At 50.7% G+C, this 25,642-nt stretch overlaps 1 protein-coding gene and 1 long non-coding RNA gene across 10 annotated transcripts in view; one reads left to right on the top strand and one right to left on the bottom strand.

Moving 5' to 3' along the window:
• Positions 1 to 16,079, bottom strand: part of Axl (Axl receptor tyrosine kinase) — a 31,112-nt gene extending 15,033 nt beyond the window's left edge. The window contains exons 1-10 of one of the 4 annotated variants that reach the window (XM_087555039.1): positions 15,796 to 16,079; positions 14,694 to 14,919; positions 14,281 to 14,381; positions 13,195 to 13,371; positions 6,985 to 7,065; positions 6,731 to 6,846; positions 3,236 to 3,446; positions 2,805 to 2,944; positions 2,050 to 2,200; positions 1,813 to 1,839 (exon numbers count right to left, since the gene is read on the bottom strand). In XM_087555039.1, the coding sequence (XP_087411165.1) occupies positions 1,813 to 1,839; positions 2,050 to 2,200; positions 2,805 to 2,944; positions 3,236 to 3,446; positions 6,731 to 6,846; positions 6,985 to 7,065; positions 13,195 to 13,371; positions 14,281 to 14,381; positions 14,694 to 14,919; positions 15,796 to 15,859 (1,294 nt within the window). In that variant the 5' untranslated portion in view covers positions 15,860 to 16,079. 4 annotated transcript variants of the gene reach the window in all.
• A 123-nt stretch (positions 16,080 to 16,202) lies between these two features.
• LOC120096893 (uncharacterized) lies at positions 16,203 to 21,443 on the top strand. 6 transcript variants are annotated; one of them, XR_015650087.1, is made up of 5 exons: positions 16,203 to 16,288; positions 18,467 to 18,584; positions 19,505 to 19,949; positions 20,261 to 20,334; positions 21,275 to 21,443. It is a non-coding gene; the product is annotated as an uncharacterized LOC120096893 (long non-coding RNA). The 6 variants fall into 6 exon arrangements; XR_015650095.1 differs by having other exon boundaries at positions 19,678 to 19,949; XR_015650092.1 differs by lacking the exon at positions 20,261 to 20,334 and having other exon boundaries at positions 18,435 to 18,584.
• Positions 21,444 to 25,642: the final 4,199 nt, after the last annotated feature.

Raw genomic sequence — 25,642 nt, forward strand, 5'->3', positions numbered from 1 at the left:
CTCTTTCTGTCTCCGTGTCTGTGTCTGTGTCTGTCTCTCTCTCTCTCTTTAGAGTCAAGATTTGTTGTAGCTCAGGCAGTTTGAACTAATTCTTCTGCCTCCATAGCCCTCCCACGGGCTGGGGTTGCAAGTGTGCACCAGCCATGGCAGGCAGTGAGGAGTGATCCTTAGGGATGTGATCGGGCATGGGGAGAGTGTGCAGTGAGCATGCAAAATACACAAACTAAACGTGAGCTGGCAGGTGAGGAGCACGGGAAGGGCATGGGGCAGTAGAGGAAAGGACAGGCATAGAGCAGGGAGGGACTGGAGTATGACTGGTCATGTGTGTGTTAGGAGTACCAGGAGGTAGGTGTGTGTGTGTGTGTGTGTGTGTGTGCATGTGTCTATGTACGTCTCTGTGTCTGAGTGCTGTGTGTGTCTGTTTCTAGGCATGTGTATGTGTCTGTGCATGCCTGTGTGTGCCCGTGTTTGCATGTGTGTGTGTGTAAGTGTGTGAGTGTGTGAGTGTGTGTGTGTGTGTGTGTAGGAGGAGGAGGACAGAGGGAGGACATAGACAGAGAGACATAGAGAAAGAAGATAGTAAGACTGTACGTAAGGTTGTTTAGGATAAGGAGAGTAAAATTCCTGATTCCTGGACAAGCAGATGAAGGTTTTAAGACAGTTGAGGACTGAACATTTTTCAGTAGTTACAAGTGGGTCCCATGGGGTGGACAGAAGGCACACACAGACTTTGCATATAGATGTTAGGTATAGCTGGGCATGGTGGCACATGCCTATACGCCCAGTATTCAGGACACAGAGGCAGGTGGATTTCTGTGAGTTGCAGGCCAGCCTGGACTGTGTAGAGTTCTAGGCCACCCAGGGGCTACATAGTGAGTCCCACTGTCAAAAAACAAGGAGAAGGTAGCAATGGGCATCTGTGAGAGTTGAGTGTGCAAAGGGCATGTGTGAGGAAAGAAGGGTTGTCATGAGGCACGAGAGGAGGGTCGATGACGTGGAAGGGGGGTATGTGAGAGCATTTAAAGGAGTGAGCTGGGTTCTAAGTGGTGTCTCTGTAGTGCTAGGGGGCTGCAATGGAAGTAGGAAGAAGGTTGGAGAATTGCTGAAGAAATATTTGAAGGAGAGAATCTCTCTTCTTGCCTCTCCTGTCTTTCCTTCCGTTCTTCCGTCCCCCTCCCTTCCTCCTGTTGATCTGTCTATTCATCCCTTATACATTCCGTCCACCCCTTGGCCTGTGTCTGTAAGAATTCATCTCTATGTATGACCATTCACTCTTCATGCGTCCATCCATTTATGCATCTACCTATCCTTCAATTATTATTTTTTTGAGACAGGGTCTTATTATGTGGCTGGACTGGAACTCACTACATAGCCCAAGCTGGCCTCAAAGTTAGAAAGATCCACCTGCCCCTGTCTTCTAAGTGCTGGGATCAAATGCACATACCACCATGCCTGGCTATCTATCCTTCAGTCTTTTTATCCCCACACATGTGTCTACCCATCCAAGTGTCTGTTAACCCAGTCTCCATATACTTATGCATTCATGCACCATCCATCCACCTGCCCGCCCAGTGTATGTTAATTCACTCCTTACATATGCATGTGCCTGTGAATCTATTCATTCACTCTCCCATACCATTCACTGGGCCATTCTAGGCACCTCCCTCAGGGGCCACACAAACTGAACAAGGGAAGAGTTAGAGCGATATATTTGGGATGCATGGCAGGGGTGTGTAAAAGGTAGTTGTGTGGTGAGGAGGCTCTCCCTGCATATTGAGGGAAGGCAGAGAAAGGGGGCACAAAAGCCCTTACCCAGATGGTGGAGTGGCTGTCCTTGCCCTGTGAGGAGAAAGGACAGAGGGGAGACATGCTCAGAGAGGGCAAGACTGACATGACATAAGTGAGCGGCTGAGGGGGATTCTGTGTCAGGTTGAGGGTAGCAACAGAATCTAAGCTGTGGGAGCACTCAGAGGCATGGGGAACAAGGGTGCCAGGAAGAGACCATCCTAAGGACATCTTGAAGGGGGCTGGGTATGGCTTTAGAGTTACCTGGGCGCCAGGGCTCTAGGGGCACAGGAAGGCTCCAGGGCCCATCCCCAGCTGAGGTATAGGCTGCCACAGACACAGTCAGGTTAGCCACAGGCCTGTCCCCCCGAAGTTCCAAGGTCACCTCTCGAGTTAGCCCTATATCCATAAGTACCTAGGAAGTCCAGAGGCGACATCAGAAGGGACACCTACATCCAGAACTCCTAAGACTCAACCCTTGTTCACCCTCTCCCCTCATTTCCACATTGGTCCCCACATCTCTAGCCCCATGCACTCCGGAACATCGGTCGCACAGGACAGGGATTCTGCCTCATCTCTGGCTGTATCCTCAGGTTCTCAGAAGAGTGCTTGGCACCAGGCACAGCTCAGCATTTGTAGAAGAACTTAATTCTCATCTCTTTGCTCTCATCCAACCCCTTCTAACTTCTCACCCCCCCCACACCTTGGGGTACAGCCAGCCCAGATAAAACATCTGTATAAATTAGGAAGTGTCTCATCCCTAAAATGCTGTAAAAGTTACAGTCCTCAAGTCCAGTGAGGTGCTTTTACAAGGCTCACAGACAGACATTCCTCAGCCCCTTCTTCGTGGACCCATTTAGGATTTCCGGAGTGCGCCTCAGCGGCATGCGCACTCAGTGGCCCAGTACAACAGTATAGTAGTGGCCGATTTCCACAATTGCCTGTGTCTACTCTGTTATCTCTTCCCCATCTCCCACTTCCCACAACCATTCCACCCTAACCCAGCCAGCAGCACCCACCTCGGGGGTGTCCTGGCCTCGATATGCCAGCCGGTACCCTAACAGGGTGCCCTGCAAGGGCTCCCTTGGCTCCTGCCAACGCACGAGGGCCTGGCTCCCATTCCGCATGGCGCTAACGTTCTCAGGGGGACCCAAGGGCACTGGAGGACATGGAAGAGGGAAGCTGGTACCCCCACCTCTTCCTGACCCCCTCCCCTGTTCCCAGGAAGTGGGGCAAGTTGCAAAGAGCACAGGCGTGCGCAATTCGTGCAGGCCTTCCACGAGCGGAAGCACAGGGAGAGATCTGGAGAGAGGCCAGGGGGCAGAGCTTAGGGGTTAGGGGCTGGTCAAGGAGATTAAGGCCATTGTGGGGTAAAGGGGTGACAGGAAAGTTCAGGATGGGACCAATGAAAGCAAAGCCCAATGGTATCTTCCTCCCAAGACTTTCTTACCTCCCTCCGTGGTCTCCACAGGAAGCCAGTGGGTCCAAGGTGAGGGGCCCTGGCTGCTAGTGCAGGATACCCGGATGTGATATGGGGTGTGAGGAAGGAGCTTTTCCAGCCGAAGCTGGTGGGGGGGCACTGATACTTGCACCGTGAGGGGCTCTTCTGGAGGATCTGACTCTCCCAGCCAGACGCCCACCCCATCGTCTGACAGCACAGCCTGAATGTAGGGAAAGACATGAGGACCAGAAGACAGTTTACACTATTCTTGATTGTGGTCCTAGTGTGACTATATAACTGCGCAAGGATGTGTGTGTGTGTGTGTGTGTGTGTGTGAGAGAGAGAGAGAGAGTATGTATGTGTCTGAGTGTGTGTGTATGTGTGTGTGAGTGTGTGTGAGAGTTGTGAGTGTGTGTGTGAGTGTGTGTGTATGTGAGTCTGTGTGTATGTGTGTGTGTGTGTGTGTGTGTGTGTGTGTGACTGTATGTTGTAGCTCCACAAAAGGACAACGATGAGCATCCAGATTTGCAAAGCAAAGAAACCACACTTGCAAAAGCCACCTCTGGCAAGATTTCCCCCACCCCCTCCCGCTTTCTGAGCCTCAGTTTCCTCATTTAGAGGACCAGAGATGCCTTGAAAGGTTGTTTAAAGGTTAAATGCACAAACTGAAGGAGTGGTTCAGTGGTACAGAGCACACTCTGTATCCCTAGTATCACACACACCCATAAGCAAAACCCTCAAAGCAACAACTGAAGGACTGAACCAACCAACCAACCAACCAACCAACCAACCAACCAAACCAACCAACCAACCAACCAACCAAACCAACCAACCAACCAAACCAACCAACCAACCCAACCAACCAACCAACCCAACCAACCAAACCAACCAACCTAACCAACCAACCAACCAAACCAACCAACCAACCCAACCAACCAACCAACCAACCAAACCAACCAACCAACCAAACCAACCAACCAACCAAACCAACCAACCAACCCAACCAACCAACCAACCAAACCAACCAACCAACCAACCAATCAACCAAAACGTTAAATACAGTTGTGCAGCTGGTGTGGTGACACACAGCTATATAATCCAGCTCTCTGTGAGGCAGGGGGATCACCAGTTCAAGAACAGGCTGGGCAGCATAGTAAGATGCTGTCTTGAAAAAAAAATTAAAGCGAAAAAGCCAATATCTTGCTCACCATTGAGTGACAAGGGGACTCTATTTGTCATGTGTCAAAGTCAATGATAGGTAGGTTCGTTTGTTTACAATGACGTCAACTTGTCCCCTCCCTGACTTCTTTCTTTCTGAGACAGTGTAACTATGTGTCCCTGGCTTACTTGGGCTTGCTTCAGAGATCAATCTGGCCTTCAACTCCAGAGATACCCCTGCCCCTGCCTCCCTAGAGCTGAGATTAAAGACATGTGCTACTATGTCTGGTGGTGGTGGTTGTTGTTTTTATAGTTGCTATTATGTGTGTGTGTGTGTGTGTGTGTGTGTGTGTGTGTGTGTGTGTGTGTGTGTGTTATAGGACAACTTATGTGAGTCAGTTTTCCCCTTCTACTGTTTGGGTCTTGGGAATTGAATTTGTCAAGTTTGACATCAAGCACCTTTACCTGGTGAGCCCTCTTGTTGGCACCAACCTTGGTTTTTTTTTGGACAGGGTCTCTCAATAGGACCTGGGACCCACTGATTGGCTAGACTGGCCAGCCAGTGAATTCCAGGCATCCATCGTCCCCATCTGCCCTGGCCCTGGGATTCCATGTGTGTTCTAATATGCTCGGCTCCTTTGTATGGCTTCTGGGGATCAAACTCAGACCCTCAAGCTTGCACTGTACTGACTGAGACCTATCCCTAAGCCCCCGTTTTGGCACGACTGGGGATGAACCCAACGTTCTCACCAATGTTGAGCAAACATTCTGCCACTAAATTATACCTCAGCCCTAAAAGTCAATATTTTTCAAGCGCCTACTGTATGCTAAGTCCCTTGTTAAGCCTGTACCCCGATAATCACATAAATCCCTCCTGTCCACTTAGAGGTTCAATTCTTTTTCTCATTCCAGCTTTACAGATGGGGAGGTCAAGGCCCAGACGTTCAATAGCTTTCCCAGAGTAACATGGGTGACACTGGCCCTACAAGATCTGAGGAGAAGGAAGCAGGTCAGGATGGATAGCAGGAGGGGACGAGTCTGCTCTCTGACCTACAGTGACATACAGGAAGAGGAACTTCTGCCAGGACAAAGGGGAGAAGGGCAGACAGTGGGCTCAAAATCACTCCCACTTCTCTTTTCCCTGGGACAGCCATGACCCTCCCTCAGGAACTGTCCAGCCAGAGCCTGTGGGCAGCAGGAAGTGAGACCTGGAGAAGGAAGAACCCACACTTCTGCTTTTCTTTGGACACTGCATGGATGTGGGTAGGAGGGCAGCTGTGGCTCCACTGGACATTTGAGATCTTTCAAGTAGGTGAAATGCCAGGATTGAACCTCAGTTTCGTTTTTCTGGCTAGGGGGATTGGAGTGGGGGCGCAGGTCACTTTCCTTTCAGGATCTCTCAGTCTCATACCTTGAAAGAAAAAATCTCCTCCCTGGTGAATTCTATGCATTCTACTTCAAGCCACACCCCCAGCCCCTCAGTGGTGGATTCTAGGCAGGGGCTCTACCACTGAGCCACACCCCCAACCCCTCACTGGGGGATTCTAGGCAGGGGCTCTACCACTGAGCCACACCCCCAACCCCTCACTGGGGGATTCTAGGCAGGGGCTCTACCACTGAGCCCCGCCCCCAGCCCCTCACTGGGGGATTCTAGGCAGGGGCTCTACCACTAAGCCATACTTTTAGCTTTTTAAGTCTTTTATTTTGAGACAGTCTTGCTATTTTGAACTCTCCATCCTCTCGCTCTCAAATGCTGGCATTACAGGCCTGTACCATTTCAACTGTGCCGTTATATGTTCCATTGAACAGCCTTATCTGCCTGACCTATGCTATATAACATTGAGGTGACTATATGACTAAAAGCACTGTCCTTAGAGAACCCAAATATCAAAGAGGGAAAGACCTACTCTAGACAGAAACAATCCAGAGTGGTCAGAGTGAAGACAGTAAGCATAGGGTTGTGACAGACATAGCTACAAGTCCTGACAACTTAGAGTTTCCAATCTGGCTACCATCAATATCACTAATACTCAAAACAATAAAACCAGCTAATAGTCTATAATGCACCCCCAGACACTGTTTTAAGTTGACTACTTGCCTTCATTTACTGAATTCTCATTCCTAGCTCGTAAATATTAGCATCACGCCCATCTTATAGATGGGAGAACTGAAGTCCAGAATGGTCTTTGGGGTTTGTTCAAATTCACACAGCTAACAGGTGAAGTGGGTGAGCCTTGGGTTAACCAGTGCGGAAGGGCTGGTTTTCCGTAGGGAAGATGATGTAGGCTTGTGGGTATGGACAGAGGGAGGGCTGAGACTTAAGTGATCCAGGTCAGAGGGTCTCACCTGCAGGGTGCAGTGGGTGAGCGGGTAGATGCCACTCAGGCTAGGGATCCAAGCTACCTCTAGCTCCGTGGGATGTCTGGAAACCACGTGGAGATTGTGAGGTCTCTGTGGGAGCACTGTGGGGAGATGAGGGAAGGTTGACTCTTAGTTACCTCTCTCCAGTGCCCTCCACCTTCCCTCTGCCTTCTCCTCTGACCTCTAATCCAGCCTCCCATACCCCTGTCACCAAGATCCCTGAGTCCTCTTGCTGTCACCTGTGATGGTAGCTGTGCGGGAGGTGGTGACTCCCTTGGCATTGTGGGCTTCACATGAGAAAGAAGATGTCTTGTTCAGGCCTGGGGAGGAAGAGGAGAAAGCCTAGTGTTACAGGGGGGAGGACTCCCACACCTTGTCACACAGTCACACACACACACACACACACACACACACACACAGAGAGAAACAAGCATGCTTATGTACGTATGTACACAGACGAACACTCAGACTCATGAGGCGTTGACATCTACAGAGCCAGATGGTACACACCTGTCGTACCAGACAATGGGCGAGCTGAGGAAGAAGGATCTCAAATTCAAGCTCACTGGCAGTTTGAGACAGAGATCTCAAACTCAGACGGTAAAACATGAAGGAGTAGAGGAAATAAAAGGGAAAGGAAAGGAAAGATGACTGGTCCTTGGTATGGGGAGGAGAAAGTTTATCATAGACATGTGGAAGGAACATCCCATCCCTGCAGAGAAAGGGGTCAGGGGGCCCGTATACCAACATCACTCACAGCCTACACAGATTTACACAGAGACACAAACAATGGACATAGTGTATGGTCATGTACATGTGTTTGCTCATTGATAAATTTGTCTCCTGCATCTGCTCTCTCAGCTCGGTCTGCTTCTGGTGGGTCTCTCTCTCTCTCTCTCTCTCTCTCTCTCTCTCTCTCTCTCTCTCTCTCGCACACACTGTATTCTCACAAGATGTCTATGTGACTTCACCCTCCCTCCTTCATGCTGGCTTCTCAGATGACACACCTAAGTTGCTCTGCCCCTGACTAATCTCCGTAGAATTGGAGCCTGGCTTTGCTTTCTCTCCCCTTTGCCGGCATGCTCACACGTTGCTCAAGAATCACGTTTGTTTCTTAGGACTCTCTTTCAGACTCTCCATTCTAGGAGAGCAGGGAGTGTCTGTTTAAGGAACCTTTGGTGGCAGCATGGCTTGGCACACAGTAGGTACTCTGCAAATGTCTGTTGAACGAATGGATGAATTTTTTTCCCCCAAGACAGGGTCTCTCTCTGTGTAGTCCTGGCTGTTCTGGAACTTTCTCTGTAGACCAGGCTGGCCTCAAACTTACAGAGATCTGCCCATCTCTGCCTCTGGAGTGATGGTGTCAAAGATGTGTGCCATCACTGCATGGCTGTGAGTGAAGTTTGAGAGAGAGAGAGAGAGAGAGAGAGAGAGAGAGAGAGAGAGAGACAGAGAGAGAGACAGAGAGAGAGACAGAGAGGGGGGAGAGACAGAGAGACAGAGAGGAGAGAGAGAGAGAGAGAGAGAGAGAGAGAGAGAGGAGAGAGAGGAGAGAGAGAGACTACCACATGTATTCAGGTGCCCTCAGAAGCCAGAAGAGGGTATGGGGGTCCCAGGAGCTAGACACATACAGAAGGATGTGAGATGGCATCTACAGTTCCCAGTAGTTGCTGGGAACTGGACTCAGTTCCTCTGTAAGAGCAGCAAGTGCTCTTATCTACTAAGCAGTTTCTCCAGCCCCCATGGATCTTTCTGATCAAGCACAGGCCTCAGGCATGCTAGTCCAATGCTCTACAGATGAACCACACCTCCAGCTCCTCCTCGATGGATTCTAGGCAGATGTCTCATAGCTGCATTCCCAGCCTTCCTTTTAGTTCTTCTTTGGAGATAGGATCTCACTAAGTTGCCCAGAACAGACCCTCTGGCCTTGAACAGACCCTTTAGGTCAGAAGGGCTTTGAACAAATAATCCTCGTCTCAGCCTCTGGAGTAGCTGGAATGACAGGCCGACAAAGCCAGGCCTTATAAGCCAATGAGCACATGCGTGTGCATCTGTGTTTGGGTGTGTAAGGAAGAAAAGGGAGCCTGATTATGTAACAGGCAAGCAAGCCAGTTAATGCGTTCTTGAATAAATGTCTTGGTGTGTCTGGGAAAGGTTTGTGGGCCAGGGTGTTTGTCTTAAGTCTGTTTTGCCTTGTTTGTGTACCCACTCTTTCTGTGTGAGCAACTTTGTCACCACGGTACACACACAAGTGTGTACAAATACAAACACTCCAGGCACAAGCAGACAAACACACAGATATGTAACACTCATGTGCACAGAGTCCTCTTAGTATTGGGGCTGCAATTCTGAGACTGGTGGATGTGGATGTGCGTGCGTGCGTTTGCCCATCTGTGTTTCATGGCTTGTATAAGTCTGAGGACATCATGTACTTGTGTACTGTGGCATCTGCGTTTGTGCGAGCGTGGTGCTCCCTCCACCTGGTATGTTGGAGGGCGACCTCGCTCGGCAGACACAAAGTTTCCTTTTCTCAGTCAGCAGAGGGAGTGGAACAGGGGAAAATCAGTCTCGAAGGCCGGAAGGGGGTGGGTAGGGAAGCGCCCTAGCCCCAGTTGCCCCAGCTGGCTGCGGTTCCCAGCCAAGGTCAGGTGCCCGCGCCACAGCCCCCGCGGCCGGGGAAGGGATGCGTGGCCCTGGGACGGCAGACTGAGGGGGCGAACACTGGATCACGTCCAGCCACCTGGCACGTGGAGCCAAGGGCCAGCCTTAGCAGCCCCGGAGCAAGGGGGGGGGGGTGGTTCTGGAGCTCGGTTCTGTTCCGACCGCAACATTCCTGCCCCCGCCTGAGTCACCGGGGCGCCCCCCACCCTCTACTTCCGGCCTGTCCTGGTGGGCATAGCCTGGGATTTCCCATTCCTATGCCCCAGGGGCTGCATCTGAAATGAGGCCACTGGGATGGGTTGAGGGGTCTGGGACCCTTTTCCCCTGCCCTCCACCACACAAAAGCCTGTGGACTCCAGATGTGTTTTCCAGATGTACTGCCCCGCCCCCACCCCATCCGCTCATTCCCACCCTTGGCTTTTCCGAGGGAATGAGAGAGATGGAGGGAGAAGAGGACACGCCCTGACTCAGATAGAGAGGGACAGAGAGGCACTCACACGCACAAACGCACAAACGGACAAAATTCCTTTACAAAGCACCCTCCCCTCCCCCGACAGTGAATCACTCTTAAGTACACAGGGGCCGTTATTAGCACAAATATAAACACAGAGAAATGCAGCACTAGCTAAGCTACACACTATTCACAGGGCGGATGCTGTCCCAAACACAGTGACATAAATGCCCCGGGACTTACTGGAAAACACATGGAGATTGACAATGAGGCATAGCCCAGTAGACAGACAGACAGACACAGACACAGACACAGACACACACACACACACACACACACACACACACACACGAGTCCGTGTGGGGAGGAGCACATAAGCACACACTCCGACCTGCACACATCCACTGCAAACACCTGGCTAAGTAGTATATCCAGATGTCAATATGGAGAACATACTGAGCACACTTCTGTGCTCCTAACAACACATGCCAGTGTTGAAGGGGACAGACAAATAGACACAATTGTTATTGCCAGGAAGCACTAAAAGTTGATGTTGACTCCTCACACCACACACACACACACATACACACACACACACACACACACACACACACACACACACGGGGGTGGAGGAGGGGGGGCTTTATCTGTGCCAAAACAGAGATACAGACGGATGGGAACACAGACAGATGGGGAAACACAGTTATCCCGCAGCCACAAAGGCCCTCTGTAGAGACCGCAAGATGAGGACACTGCCACATATGCATGGGTTGGCACAGATACATGGGTAACAGGTGAGCGCTTGGGATTCAGTCACCAAGAATCAGTAGGAGTCAGTAACAGAGCCCAGAGAACACAGGAGCATACTAATACTCCGTTGTGAATGTCTACTTCTCTCTGTCTCTCTCTTTGTTATGTACTGAGTAAGACAGAATTTTATGATGATGGTCATACTTCTCTTTCTTTCCTTTTTTTGGGGGGGAGGGGGTGGAGTGATAGGGTTTGTCTATTGTCCTGGAACTCACTCTGTAGTCTAGGCTGGCCTCAAACTCACAGAGATCTGCCTGCTTCTGTCTTCCGAATGCTGGGATTAAAGGCATACAGCACCCGTCTGGCTCATGGTTTTCCTTTGATGGTCACTAAGAAACATACCAATTTGGGGTTGGGGATTTAGCTCAGCGGTAGAGCACTTGCCTAGCAAGCGCAAGGCCCTGGGTTCGGTCCTCAGCTCCGAAAAAAAAGAAAAAAAAAAAAGAAACATACCAATTTAGTCACACAGGCATCTTCCCTCTCCCTTTGGAGACAGGGTCTTGTATAGCCCAGGCTGGCCTCCTTGAGTGTTGGGATTACAGGCACAAGCGGCCACATCCATATGCATCATGATCCTGCAAGGGACTGAGACCTCTCAACAGTACATACAACCCCAGGTGCACTCCTGTGAACTGATGTGGTTCCCTTAATATACATAGGGGTTGGGGATTTAGCTCAGTGGTAGAGCACTTGCCTAGCAAGCGCAAGGCCCCGGGTTCAGTTCCCAGCTCCGAAAAAAAGAAAAAAGAAAAAAATATATATATATACAGAGGTGGTAAGCTAGCCACACGGTGTCAACAGCTCTGGTCTCATACGATATCAACAGCCGTGAACACAGAGCACAGGAGGAAAACTGATACAAGACAAAGTTGGCCTTTAGTGACAGCTACAGAGACACACCCTGAGAGCCACAGAGGTTGGCCCCCACTAGCACATTCTCTCCTACAGAGCGGTGGATGCCGATGGATCCACCAATCCGGGAGGACAGGGCTACACATGCGGAACTCCTCACCTCTTTGCAGATGCTTCTGTTCCTGTCAGAACACACCAAGAGACCCAGAAGACCCTCTCACACCTGTGGGCCCCCTCTCTCCCCTCCTCCCTTCTTGCCCAGCCAGGCTGACTCAGGCCCTTTTCCTAGCCTTACCAGGCTACTCGAGCCTCAGGCCTGAGTCACCCCTCTGGGGGGCCAGCGTGCTCATCACACTTCCTTGCACACTCAGGGCTCCCAGAATGCTGGGAATGTGAGTCGTTGCCTCCACACTGAAAGACCCCCTCCTGACCTCCCCGGAGAGGCAGCAGGTGGGGTTTTAGGAAGCCATTACTCTTCCGGGAGTTGTTCTATGTGCCTACATCTCCTCTTCCTTGATAAGGGTCACTCAAGGTCCCCCAGCTCTGTCTCTGACTACCATGTGGCCCTAAGCAGAATGCCCAATCTGTATAGTACAGAAAGGGAGGGCCACTCTGAAGTAGGGGTCCTGTCATTCAGACCACATTATCAATGTGTCTCTCCACGCAGGGTCACTTCGGTGGCCTGTTCTCTTTTAATTTCCCTTCCTCACCATGCCCAAGGCTAGCCTCTAACTCACCGTGTAGCCAGGGCTAGCTTTGAGTTTGATAATTGAGGATGATCTTGAACTTCTGGTTGTCCTACCTCCACCAGTGCTATGATCGCAGGCGTGCACCACAGAACCTGGTTTACACAGTGCTTTGAAGGGACAGGGCTATGAGCATACTAAGGCAATCATTCTACCAACTGGTTAACAGCCTCAGCCCTTTGGTTTTCTTCATTGACAGGGCCGGCCCAGAACTCACTTTGTCAGCTAGACATACCTCAAACTGGTGGCAAACCTTCTGTCTCAGCTTCCCAAGTTCTGGGGTTACAGGCATGAGCATTCACTCTTGTCTTCTCTAACGGATTTTCTCTGTTGCTCGCTTTCCCTCCCTTGGTCTAGTCTGGGCTCTGCTTTCCCAGGAAACCTCAGCTGAGCAGAGACTCAGGCCTAGGGGACACTTCAGAGCAGGGGCTGGGCAGGTCGAATGAGGAAGTGGACAGAGGAGGGAATTGGTTCGTTCTGATGCCCTGCTTGGGTCAGGGCTGACAAGGGAGCACCAGGCCTACACACTTAGGCCACTAAACAGCTTTAGAGGAAATTTGGGACAAAGAATGCTATTGAACAGAGAGAGGAGAGAGGCTGGGGTGAGCGGGGGCGGGGGCTGGGGTAAACAGAGAGAGGCTGGGGTGAACAGAGAGAGAGAGAGAGAGAGAGAGAGAGAGAGAGAGAGAGAGAGAGACCTGGGGTGAGCAGGAAGAGGTTAGGGTGAGCAGGGAGGCTGCTGGGGTGAGCAGAGAAAGAGAGAGACTGGGTGAAGTAGCAAAACAGTGATGGAGAGACAGAAGGATAAGGAACAGACAGGTGAAAAAAATCACAGGGAGGGAAACAAGACAGAGACAGAAGACAAGTGGACAGACACATCGAATGAAGGGCCCTGGCTACCCTGCTTCGGCCCACGCTCTCAGACTCACCTGGAGCTTGCAAACTGTGCTGAAAGCTGTATCCTGCGACTGGGGCCAGAGGGACAGCATCTTGAAGCCAGAGCAGGGTCACGGGTTCCGGGGGTCCCTGGGCCTGGCAGCTTAGGTTGAAGGGGGTGTTGGCAGGCACAGCTTTGTCTTCAGGTTCCTCCAGGAAGTATGGGAGACCTGGGCGGTCCGTGACAGAAGCTTGGTTCCCACTGAGCCTCTCAGGGGCCTCCGATAACCATTAGGATGTTGGAGGTGCTAAACACTAGATCCACCCTGCAGGGTTTTGACTTGTCCCTTACATATGGTCCCTTAGGACACCTGCATCACCTTCAGACATGGGATCCTTTGTGCTCCTATGCCTAGGCCTGTGCTTCCAGCCTATGCCTGGTCATCTTGGACATTTTCCAGGGCAGGTAGAATTCTCACCTCATCTCTTGTTTTCCTTTTTTTCTTCTTCCTCCTCCCCCTCTTCCTGCCCCTTTCCTTCTTCCTGTTCTCCTGCTCCCACCCCCACCCCTCTAAGATATGGTCTTTCTACAGAGCCTTGACTTTCCTGGAACTCACTATGTAGTATGTAGACCAGGCTGGACTGAACTCACAGCGATCTTCCTGCCTCTGCCTTATCAGTGCTGGGATTAAAGGTGTGTGTTCCCATGCCCAGGTCTTCTCTTTTGAGGGTCTTGATATGTACCCCAGACTAGCCTCAGACTACAGATCGCCGCCTCAGCCTCCTCAATGTGGCAATTATATTTGTGCATCACGATGCCTGGCTTTCCTTGTAGCCCTTTCCTAATGAAGAAATGAGGTACTTGGAATAATGGGAGAATTAACTCATATGCACTTGACTCCTAGAATAGAAGGTCCTACTCTAAGCATATCTGATTCCCCAGGACATCCAAAAGCTCCCCAAGTCTCTCTCCTCTGGAACATAGAATCTCCCTTAGACCTATCCCCCATAATGAATGGCCTCCCATGTTTCCCCAACTCCAAAGATTCCCTACGTCTCTGGACTTGATGTCCCCATGGAAAAACTCCTGAGTTCTTTGTCACCTGTCACCCCCGCAGAAACTTGACCGGAGAACTCACCTTCCAGTCCTACAAAGCCAGGCTGAGACACAAAGGTCCGTCCTTCCAGGTGCACCATACACTGGTACTCTCCTGCATCTGAAAGTTGCAGGGCTGAGATTCTAGAAGGGAAGAGGAGGGACAGAGAAGGCCGGGGATCAGGGCTGGATACCGGGAGGGTCAGCAGAACTGAAAGGAGGGGGGGGTCTGGACAGGAAACTTATAGGAGGCTGAAGTAGGTCCTATTTTTAACTCATTTTTACAGAAGAGGAAAACGAAACCCAGAGGTCATATCACAAGCTTAGAGCCACGTGCCCAGTAAGTGGTCAGGTGGAGATTCCCAGCCCAGGTGGAACGGCTGCCCCGGCTGCCCCGTGGCTTGGTGTGGAAGGGCTTCGTGTATGGAGAGCACTGGTCAGCGACAGGTGCCACACCTGAGCTGACTGACGACTTTCCATTCATCTTGCCAGTCTTCGCCCAGAGGCACCTGGGTCTGGGTGTTATCAGCCAGTTCTAGGATCTGTCCATCTCGAAGCCACATCACCTCAGGGGGCTCCCCCTGAACCTGGAGCTCACACCGAAGGGTCCCTGTGAGTCCTCTGGCACCCGTGATATTCCCTGGGTTCCCCACGAATGGGCTGTCAGCCTCGGTCTGTGTGTCTGTCAGGGGAGACGTAAAGAGCATGTTTTAGAGCCCCACAGCTAGCGAGCTCATCTGGTCCACCTTCTCTATCTGCCCACTGTTGCCAGGACCCCACATAGTTGTAGAGTGATCTCAGAGGGGGGTGGGGTGGAGGCATGGGGAGGATGGGAGTTTTCCCAGGGGATTGAGGTCCGGCTTCCATCCCATGTCCAGTCTGTTGGGAAGAAGGCCTGGGATCTGGCAGCCTCCCCCGCTCTGGATGGCCTGGCAGGGCCGGTCCTTGCCATTCTGGTCTCTAGGGACTTCACAGTCTGCACTGGGACATAGAGGAAAAGAGAACGGAGCAGAGAAGTGAAGGGAAGGGGAAGAAAGGGGAGGAGAGAGAGAGAGAGAGAGAGAGAGAGAGAGAGAGAGAGAGAACACTCCAGCAGAGTAAGAACAAGTGGAGGGGGACAGCAGTGACAAGGGGGGCCCAGGACTCCCAAGCCCTCCTTCTCCAGTCTTCCTCTGTGTTTGTTGGGGAAAGATCCCTTCCCGACATCTGGATCCTCTAGTTCCATCTGTCCCTCCCTTAGGACCCAGATTCCTCAGCCCCCAGCTCTCCCTCAGCTCCTTCTGACTGTCTTTCTGCCCAGTTCATCTTTTGGCCCTCCTGGTTTCTGCTTCTTGTTCTTCTGTTTCTCTCGGAGTTACTTTCCCTAACCCCAGGCTCTTTGAGTCTGTGCCTTTCAGTCCCAACCCCACCCCCAAGCCAGCACTCTGTCGTCCCAAGGAAACTCCCTAAACCAGCCCGGCACCCCCAACACCTGCCAGCCAGCTCCCACCTCCTCACTGCCCCCTGCCCTGGGTCCCATCAGCCTGTGTCTCTGCCTCAATGAGACCCCATCACTCACCCTTAGGAGCTGCACACCCCCAGCAGCACAGCGCCACGCACCAGGCCAGCGGGACCCTGCCCATCCTCAAGTCACAACGGCTGAGATTGATGCCAAACTTTCTTCCGAAGTTGATGGGCACCTTACTAGGGAAGGGGGCAGGGCCGGGTTGTCCCCGGCCCTCCCCCCACCTCTGGGCTCCTGGGATTTGGCACTGCCCGCCTGGCACAGCGGGAGCCCCTCGGCTGGCTCAACTCCTCCGCAGCTAGCTAGCCGCCTTCCCGGCTACCCTGCCTCATTCTCTCACTCCCAGACTTCTTTCTCCGCCCCTGGCTCCCCCTCTGCCTCCGCCTACTAGGGCCCCAGCCTCGGGGCCACTGGGACTTGGAGGGGTTAACTAGAAGTGAAGAGTACGGATCTGCAGTCTTAAAGGAGCCCAGGCGCCTTGGAGAGAGGCTGGGAAGGAGGAAGGAGACCTTGGTGGCTCATGGTGGCAGAGGCCGATCCTGGGCTGGTGAGTTAGGAGGATGGGTGCTGTTCCCCTAGACTCTCTCAGGGTCTGGTAAACATTCCTGTAGCATTTCCACTCCTCTCAGCCCAAGATGCCCCCCTCCAAACCCCCTTTCTGGGCCTCCACCCTCAGCCCAGCCTCCCAAGCCTCCTCCAATTCCCCTCACACTCACGGAAGCTTGAACAAGGACACATTCTCTCTCTCTCTCTCTCTCTCTCTCTCTCTCTCTCTCTCTCTCTCTCTCTCTCTCTCTGATGGCATTGACACAGAAGCTGGGACAGGTAGAGACATGCAGTGGCATGCTGCCTACCCACAGGTACCCTCAGATGAGCTGGGTCAGGAGCTTGCCTGCTGGAGAAGTCTTACAAAGGAAGGTCACTGCTAGATGGGCACACGGAGGGGCAGGGTACTCATTGGAGGGCACATCGACACCCAAACCCACCCCTTTGAACACAGAAGCAGGAATCCAGAGGTGGCAGCAGAGGACTGAAGTGAGAATCCCAGCTGTAGCCCAGTCCTGTGACTGTGGGCAATAGGCAAAGGCCTGTCTTCCTGTGCCTCAGTATGTCTAGCTGTGAGATGGGTATGAGGACAGCCCAGACTGATGCAGCAGGCTAGTGAGAGAATGACCTAGGTCAAAGTGCACGTAGTTCCTTGCACAAGGTGGCCCAAAAGACAAGGTGCCGGGGATTTTTGGCGCCCGTACTGTTTGCTCCTCCGCCTCAGGGATATTTTTCTCTAGCCCTTGTAGATCCAGAGCTAGTGTTTTGGCTCTGCCGCATGTCTACTTCTGTGCCTCTAGGTGTTTGCCATAGAGGGCATGCTCAGATGGCCTCTGAGTACCCAGCTCTCTTCTCCATTAGTCAGGCTGCTTCTGGACCAAATCATTGAACTGCTTTTGGTCGCCCCAGAATCCCGTTTCGCTTCCTGGCATCTCTCTCCCCCCCTTTGCCCTTCTCCATATCCACCACTCCTCCTTCGACATCCCTGCCTCCAATCCAGCTCTTGGTTGGGATCTAGGAGGATGACTTTGAGCCTGCCTACCCTCTAGACTCCTCACTTCTCTGACTGTCAACTCCAAGCCCCTCAGCTGTCTGGACGCTCACAGTCCTAACCGTAAGCACCGTTCGGTTTGTATCTCACTTCAAATGGTGTGGCAGCCCTGGCATCTAACCGGCCACCTAGTCTGAGCCCTGGGGTCCTCCTGAACCTTAATGGGGGTGAGTTACATGGGATGCTGGGAGAGCTCAGTCTTACGATCCTCTCTCCTACTTGTCCGCCTCTCTCAATCTCACCCGGGTTCAGCCTTGCCCTTTGCCGCTTGGATCCCAACTGTAATTTGCTCCTTCAGTGGGCTGAGTCTATTGCCTCTTCTGACATAGTTCCCTTTCAGCAGCCACAGGGTGTTTCTTAATCCCATATCCCGTCTGACCCTTTCCTTCTCTCCTCCCTCCTTCCCTCTCCCTCTGCCACCTAGCTGCATCCTTGTCTTCTGCCTCAGCCTTTAAGATAAAGCCACGGGCTTCTTACAAGTATCCCTCATAACCCCACCCCCACCCCCTCCGACCGTATCATCACCTCCCTAGGCAGCTTTCCTTTTCTCATCCCCCAAAACCTCCCTCACAGGCCTTGGAGCATCCTTCTGTAGCACTTTGTCCCAAGCCTCTTCACCTCCCTCAGCCCCACCTCTTTCCTCCCTCCTCTTCTACATCGGGTTTCTAGCTCCTTCTGGTCTAACCTCGCTCTACTTCCTCAATCTGCTGCTCCCCTTTTCTTTTTCTGAAATGGTCTCACTATATCACCAAGGCTGGTCTTGAACTCCCAGTCCTACTTGCTTCACCCTCCAGAGTGCTGGGTGACAGGCACGCGCCACCACACCCAGCTTACTCGGTGCTTTTCGTTGGCAGCATGCCCCGTTTATTGCCATGATGGATTTATTGCACAATTCTATGCTTCCTGCCTATCTGTCCTCTCTGATGGGTGGGCACTGGGAGAAGAGCCTGGGGGATATCTCAGATGTTGCTGCAACCCATGGAAAAGGCCTGCCACACGTTAGACTTAAAAAATGGCATTTCTGGGGTGAAGTAGAAACTTAAGCGTTCTTTGCAAAGTTATTTGGATGGTGTTTTGCTGGGGTGAATGCGTGAAGGAACGTTTCATTAAAGTGGACACATGTGAAAGGCTAAGGCAGACTCGTGAAGGAACATTTTGCTGAAGCACACACAGGAGAGAGGATGTTCTGCTAAATCAAGCACGTGAAAGGACACGTGATGGGGGATTCTTCGCTAACAACACGCAGGTATTGGTCCGCCTTACATTGCATAGTTGAGTTTCGTTTGTTGGGACTCCCCAGACGTGGGCAGATTGGAGGCATGTGCTGAGGCAAGGCACGTGGAGGACACACGATGTTTGGAGGGTGTTAGAGATTGGTTCTAATGCTTTGATTCAGTTGGGAATCTTCGTGTACAAACACTAAAGGTCCTTGTCCCCAACTGGTTTTTGAACAATCAATAAAAATGGCAGCAACCAATGGTTGGGCAAAGGGAGACGGGGTGGGACCCTTAGAGTTGGTGGGCTGGGACACAGGAGAGAGGAGAAGACGAGAAGACGTAGAGTCACAGAATTGCCATGACTTGGGGGTTGGTGTGTGTGTGGGGGAGATGGATGAGATTTAGAGCTTCAGAGGGAAGAGCATCCGAAACCTAGGTGTAAAAAGAAAGCGGCCCCGGGAGGGCTGCCCAGAAGCGTCTTGGGCAGCAGCAAAGACCATTGGACCTCACTGAAGGTAACAGGGCAGCAAAGTTAAAAGTAGACTTAGAAGGTGTTGTGCCAGGAGTACAGGAGGGAAAAGCATACTAGCAGGGGAAGGTTTAGGAGTGCTCAGCTTTGAGGTAGCCAAGGCATTTCAAAAATAAGCTAGTGTGAGGCTGGGGATTTAGCTCAGTGGTAGAGCGCTTACCTAGGAAGCGCAAGGCCCTGGGTTCGGTCCCCAGCTCCGAAAAAAAAGAACCAAAAACAAAAATAAGCTAGTGTGGGTGTGTGCGTGTGTGCGTGTGTGCGTGTGTGCGTGTGTGCGTGTGTGCGTGTGTGCGTGTGTGCGTGTGTGCGTGTGTGCGTGTGTGCGTGTGTGCGTGTGTGCGTGTGTGCGTGTGTGCGTGTGTGCGTGTGTGCGTGTGTGTGTGTATCTTTCATTCATGGATCCAAAGTTTCCCTGGGCAGGTGGCTGGAAGCATGACCTACCGGGAGCACACAGCAGTGTAGCTCAAACTCACCCCACAGGAGGGTATAAACAGGACTCCCTGGAGTGATGGAGACAGAGCTTGGCTTGCTAGTACAGCTAGCTGTGCAATGCTTGTGGGTCTTGAGTCTTCTCTGATCTTTGCTTTCCTGAGAGAGGCGCAGCTGAGAACCTCTCCTGCTGTTCCTGTTGGTCCTTCCAACTGACTCAAGCTGAGGCTGAGACTTGCCGCCTTTGCTAGTTTGGACCATTACTGTTGCTAACCCGACTCTACCACACTGGACTGCTGGTCTACCTGTGAAGTGTTTGTGAATGGATCGAGCTGACCTGCTGGGCTGTGAAGTCAACCGCTGGTTTCCAGACGACAGAGATGGAAGTTTCTCCAAAGACCCTTCCTAAACACGTCCACTTCCCCCGCTGTCTCTGGTGGGTGGTGGGCTACAAGGGAGGTTACACTGGGGTACACAGGTCCATCCCAGTACTGGGGCTCCGACTCGGGTATATCAAGCGCTTTACCTAAGTCAAAGTCAGGCGTGGTTGTCAGCACCTGTAACTCTAGAGGAGGTGAATATGGGTGGATCCCTGGGGCTTGCCGGCGAGCCAGTCTACCGTTAACTGTGAGCCTCGGGCTCAGCGAGAGACCCTATCTCAAAGAATGAGGTGGAGGGGCTGAGGACGGGCTCTGCAGCTAGCAGCACTAGCTGCTGTTCCAGGGGACTTGTGGCTTCAATTCCCAGTACACACTTGGCGGATCACAACCAGTTCTGTTCTGGATCATCTGATGCCCTCTTCTGGCCTCTACAGGGACCAGGTAGGAGCATGATGTGCAAACAAATATACAAGCAGACAAAACGCCTAGACACATTTTAAAAACATCCCTTAGCAGGGGCTGGGGATTTAGCTCAGTGGTAGAGCGCTTGCCTAGGAAGTGCAAGGCCCTGGGTTCGGTCCCCAGCTCCGAAAAAAAGAACAACAACAACAACAACAACAACAACAACAAAAAAGCCCTTAGCAAAAATTAAATAAATAAATAAATAGTTGAAAATTAAGGTGGGCAGAGAGGAAGACATTTGACCTCTACCTTTGGCCTCCTCACACACATGTAAGGGCACATGCATCTGTGTTTGTGGAGGCAGGCACACATGCACATGCATACATACACATCACACCCTTGTATAGATTCACTAAGGTCGGTAAAATCAAGGGGATTCATGTCAAATTGAAACTCATCACTCAAGTACCTGATGGGCTGCGGCAGGAAAAGAAACCAAGAAACTCAAGACTAGCCTGGGCTATGTAGCGAGACCACCTCACAGAAGCAAACAAAACCAAAAGTAGGGGCTGGAGAGACAGCTCAGTGGTTAAGGGACCTGACTGCTCTTCCAGAGGTCCTGAGTTCAATTCCTAGCAACCACATGGGGGCTCACAACCATCTGTAATGGGACCAGATGCCCTCTTCTGGTGTGTCTGAAGACAGCTACAGTGTACTTATATATAATAAATGAAAAAATAAATCTTTAAAAAAAAAAAAGAATTGGGGCTGGGGATTTAGCTCAGTGGTAGAGCGCTTACCTAGGAAGCGCAAGGCCCTGGGTTCGGTCCCCAGCTCCGAAAAAAAGAACCAAAAAAAAAAAAAAAAAAAAGAATTAAAGACAAAACTGCGCTCCACATGAGAAAGTGAGATCACAACTCAGTTTGCTCAATGAGCTCCCATTTTTTAATTTTTAATTTCTTTTTGTTTTTCAATACAGGATTTTTCTGTGTGGCTGTGGCTGTCTTGGATCTCCCTTCATAGACGAGGCTGGACTTGAACTCACAGAGATCCTCCTGCCTCGGGCCCCTGAGTGCTGGGATTAAAGGCGTGTGCCACCACCTCTCAGGGCCCCATTCTTACTTTTATTAAAAATATTTATTCATTTATTTGTGTGTGTGTGTGTGTGTGTGTGTGTGTGTGTGTGTGTGTGTGTATGCCTGACTTCAGTATCTCTGTGTCACATGTGAGTGCAGGAGTCCACAGAATTCGGAAGAGGGCATCAGGTCCCCTGGAACTGGAGTTACAGATGGTGTGACCTCCCAACTGGGTGCTGAGAATCAATCTTAGGTCCTTTGCAAGATCAGCAAGTGCATGCCCTTACCCACAGAGCCATCTCTCCAGCCCTGGGTCTCCTATTTTTTTTTTTTTTTTTTGGTTCTTTTTTTCGGAGCTGGGGACCGAACCCAGGGCCTTGTGCTTCCTAGGTAAGCACTCTACCACTGAGCTAAATCCCCAGCCCCTGGTCTCCTATTTTTAAGAGACAGAAAAACAGTGATAAAAGTACTTATGAGGAAGTAGGTTGGACCTTGAGGAAACAGCAAGGCATGGAAGTGTTGCATTCGGAGCCTGTGATAAGGAAGGTCTCTGGGGTTAAGCTAGAGAGCTAAGGAAGTGGACAATAAGCCACGTGGCTGGAGCATTCCAGGCAGGTGAAACAGCCATGCAAAGACTCAGAGGCAGGCAGGGGTAACTGTGGGGAGACACATCTGTGACTGGAATGAGTGCAGACATGGGCAGGCCCAGGCAGGATCGGGATCTGCCTAGTGGAAGAACTTGCTCATTATTCTAAAGATCATAGTGGGCTTTGGGCTGGAAAGATAGGGTTTGATCGTTTTTTGTTTATTGATCAATATTTCTTTGGTGCTGGGATCAGAACCTGGGGCCTTATGGAATCACGCTAATGAGTCTGTATTAGGCAAGAGCTGAGTGGATGAACCACCCCCCTTAGGCTCTCACTAGTAGATTCTAGGCAGGGCACTACCACTGAGCTACATTCCAAACCCTGTATTTTCTGAGACAGTATTTCATTTATAGCTCTTTCTGTTCAGGGGTGTTGAGGTCACAGAGGTGGAGCCCCATGCCTAACTGATAAATTTACCAATAAATAAATAGAACAGAAGGCCTCACACATCCCACATAAGAGCCTTACATTGACCTATGCCTCCAGACCTCCACTGGGTTTCTTTGGATTAGTTTTAGGTTTTTTTTTTTTTGGTGCTTTATTTTTATTTATCTATCTGGTGTGTATGGGGCAGGTCACGGCACTTGTGTGTGGAAGTCAGAAACAATTTGTAGTAGTCATCTCTCTCCTTCTGTCTTGTGGGTCCCTGAGATTGGAAACCTCAGGGTTTTAGGCTTGGTGGTAGGCCCTTTTACCCAGTGATCTGTCTCCCTGATCCTCCATTGGGTTCTAAAGGATCCATCAACAAGACTGCCAAGTGAAAAGTTAGTGGGAGATTTCCTAGGAGACACCAGGACCCAGACATACCAGTCTTAAGTGTTACGACACATGAGGTGTGCTTTTGTGATGTGATACAACAAGAGAAGGAATGTTGGGTATCCACCAGAGAAGGCCACTCAAACACAGCTTTAGCCAATACAAAGTCTTTATTTCCTGGCAGGTGACTATACTGGGCATTCAGGATTCCAGTGTAGACCTGTCAGTCTGTCTGTCTGTTTCTGTCTCTGTGCCTCTGTGTCTGTCTCTCTGTCTCTCTGTCTGTCTCTGTCTCTCTGTGTCTGTCTCTGTCTGTCTCTCTGTCTCTGTCTCTGTCTCTCTGTGTCTGTCTCTGTCTGTCTCTCTGTCTCTGTCTCTGTCTGTCTCTCTGTCTCTGTCTCTGTCTGTCTCTGTCTTTCTGTCTGTCTGTCTGTCTGTCTGTCTGTCTCTCTCTCTCTCTCTCTCTCTCTCTCTCTCTCTCTCTCTCTCTTCAAGGCAGTCTCTCTTTGTGTAGCCCTGGCTGCCTTAGAACTCGTTCTGTAGACCAGGTTGACCTTGAACCCACAGAGATCCACCTGCCTCTGCCTCCTGAGAGTTGGGATTAAAGACATGCACCACCACCACTTTCTCAGGGTGAGCTTTTGAAGCTCAAAACCCGTATCCTGGATTGACATACTTCAATTAATGAGAACAGTTAGTCAGAAGCAGAACCACAGAAGCCAACAGGCAAGGTTAGCACATTTAGAGACTTTCCCCGAGCCGTGGCCGTGCAGGATTAGCTCTATGCTCTCCTTTGGGTGGGAGGTGCTGTCTACCTGTTTATGGCCTGAATAGTACTTCCATGGCTGAGTCGGTTGTGCTAAGGTCTAGGACTCTGCCATAGGCATCTCCCCCGATGAGTTCTTTGCTGGAATGAGCTTGCATCTAATCCAGCTTCCGGTTTATAGCAGATTCTGGGAAGAGAAAGACGTTGAACGACACCATGAAGAAGCTGTCAGCCAAAACCAGCATATAAACACTTACACAGGACAAATGACCCAGGTTATTTAAAATATAAATGATGCTTGGCATGCGATGGCTCATACCTACAACCCCAACACCCAGGCAGCTGAGACAGGGAGAAATGGAGCTGGAGGCCAACTTGAGGCTCACAGCTATACTCAGTCAAATGGAAAATGGAAAAACTAGGGTCAGGGTGTAAAGGCCACTCTACGCCTGACAGCCTGAGTTCAATCCCTAGGTCAAAGGAACGTACCTACTCCTACCCTCACGTATGAAAATAAACAAATGTAATAAAAATAAAGACTAAACTAAATGAAGTGAGATAAAATAAGCAAAAGAATGGAGAACTGTTACAGAATTCAAAAACCTAAGACTCTTTTACCAAGTGAAATCAAGATTCTAGTACTTAAAAGTATTTACTTCTGGGTTGGAGAGATGGCTCAGTGGTGAAGAGCCCCAACTGCTCTTCCAGAGGTCCTGAGTTCAATTCCCAGCAGCCACATGGTGGCTCACAACTATCTGTAATGAGATCTGACGCCCTCTTCTGGTGTGTCTGAAGACAGCTACGGTGTACTTATATATAATAAATACATTTTTTTTAAAAAAAAAAGTGTGTGTGGGTGTTTTACCTACACATGTGTCTGCACCATGTGTATGCAGTGCACACAGAAACCAGAAGAGGGTTTCTAGAATTATTGAGGACTGTGAGCTGAGTGCTGGGAATTGAACTTGGGTCCTCTGGAAGAGCAGTGGGTGCACTTAACTGTTGAGCCATCTCTCCAGCCACTGAGTTTTAATTCAACAAGTCTAAGTGAAGCCTGGTGACACTTGCCTATAATCTTAGCACTTGGGATGTGGAAGCAGGAAGATCAGGAGTTCAAGGCCAGCTCCAGTTACACCGTAAGCTTGAGGCCTGCCTGGGCTACATGACGCTTTGTCTCAAAACATAGTGGAGGTAGACCAGTGGTTCTCAACCTTCCTAACACTGCGACCCTTTAATACAGTTCCTCAACCACAAAATCATGTCATCGCTACTCCATAACTGCAATTTGGCTACTGCTATGTATCACAATGTAAATATCGATATGCAGGATGTCTGATATCTGACCCCTGTGAAAGGGTCATTCAACTCCTAAGTGAGTTGTGATGTACTGGCTGGGCTAGAGAGATTCCCTCGGTGGTTAAAAGCACTTGCTGCTTCTGCAGAAGACTGGGCTTGACTTCCCAGCACCCACCACTTTCATCTCTAGTTTCAGGGGATCTGGAACCCTTTTTTTTTTTTGGACTCTACAAGCATCAGACACACATGTGGCACACATGTAGACACACACACGTAAAGATTTTTTTTTCTTTTTTTTTCCGGAGCTGAGGACCAAACCCAGGGCCTTGTGCTTGCTAGGCAAGCGCTCTACCACTGAGCTAAATCCCCAACCCCTGTAAAGATTTTTAAATCTTTACCACACACACAGGGACACCCAGCAAACAAACATGAACATAAATATAGTATAAAATACACTTGTGAACCTGATGACTCACTGGGTAAAGGTGCTTGCCCCCAGGACCAACAGCTTGAGTTTGATACTTAGAACCCATACCATGGAAAGAGAGAAGATACTTCTGCAAGGAGTCCCCTGACCTCCATCCGGTACCGTGGCACAGACATACCCACACTTCCTTCCAACCCCAAATAAATAGACAGATAAATAATTAAACAAATAAATGCAATAATGAAAGCAAAATCCTTTTATGAGGCCACCAGGGAAATGTAAACACGGTCGTGATGCCTGTCAAAGTGAGTCATACAGTTTTTGACTTTTCAAAAGTAAATGTTAGCTGGGTGTGGTGGCTCATGCTTGTAATTCCCAC

This window comes from Rattus norvegicus, chromosome 1 (assembly GCF_021556685.1).
Source record: "Rattus norvegicus strain SHRSP/BbbUtx chromosome 1, alternate assembly SHRSP_T2T, whole genome shotgun sequence".
In the NCBI taxonomy this organism is placed as follows: Eukaryota; Metazoa; Chordata; class Mammalia; order Rodentia; family Muridae; genus Rattus; species Rattus norvegicus.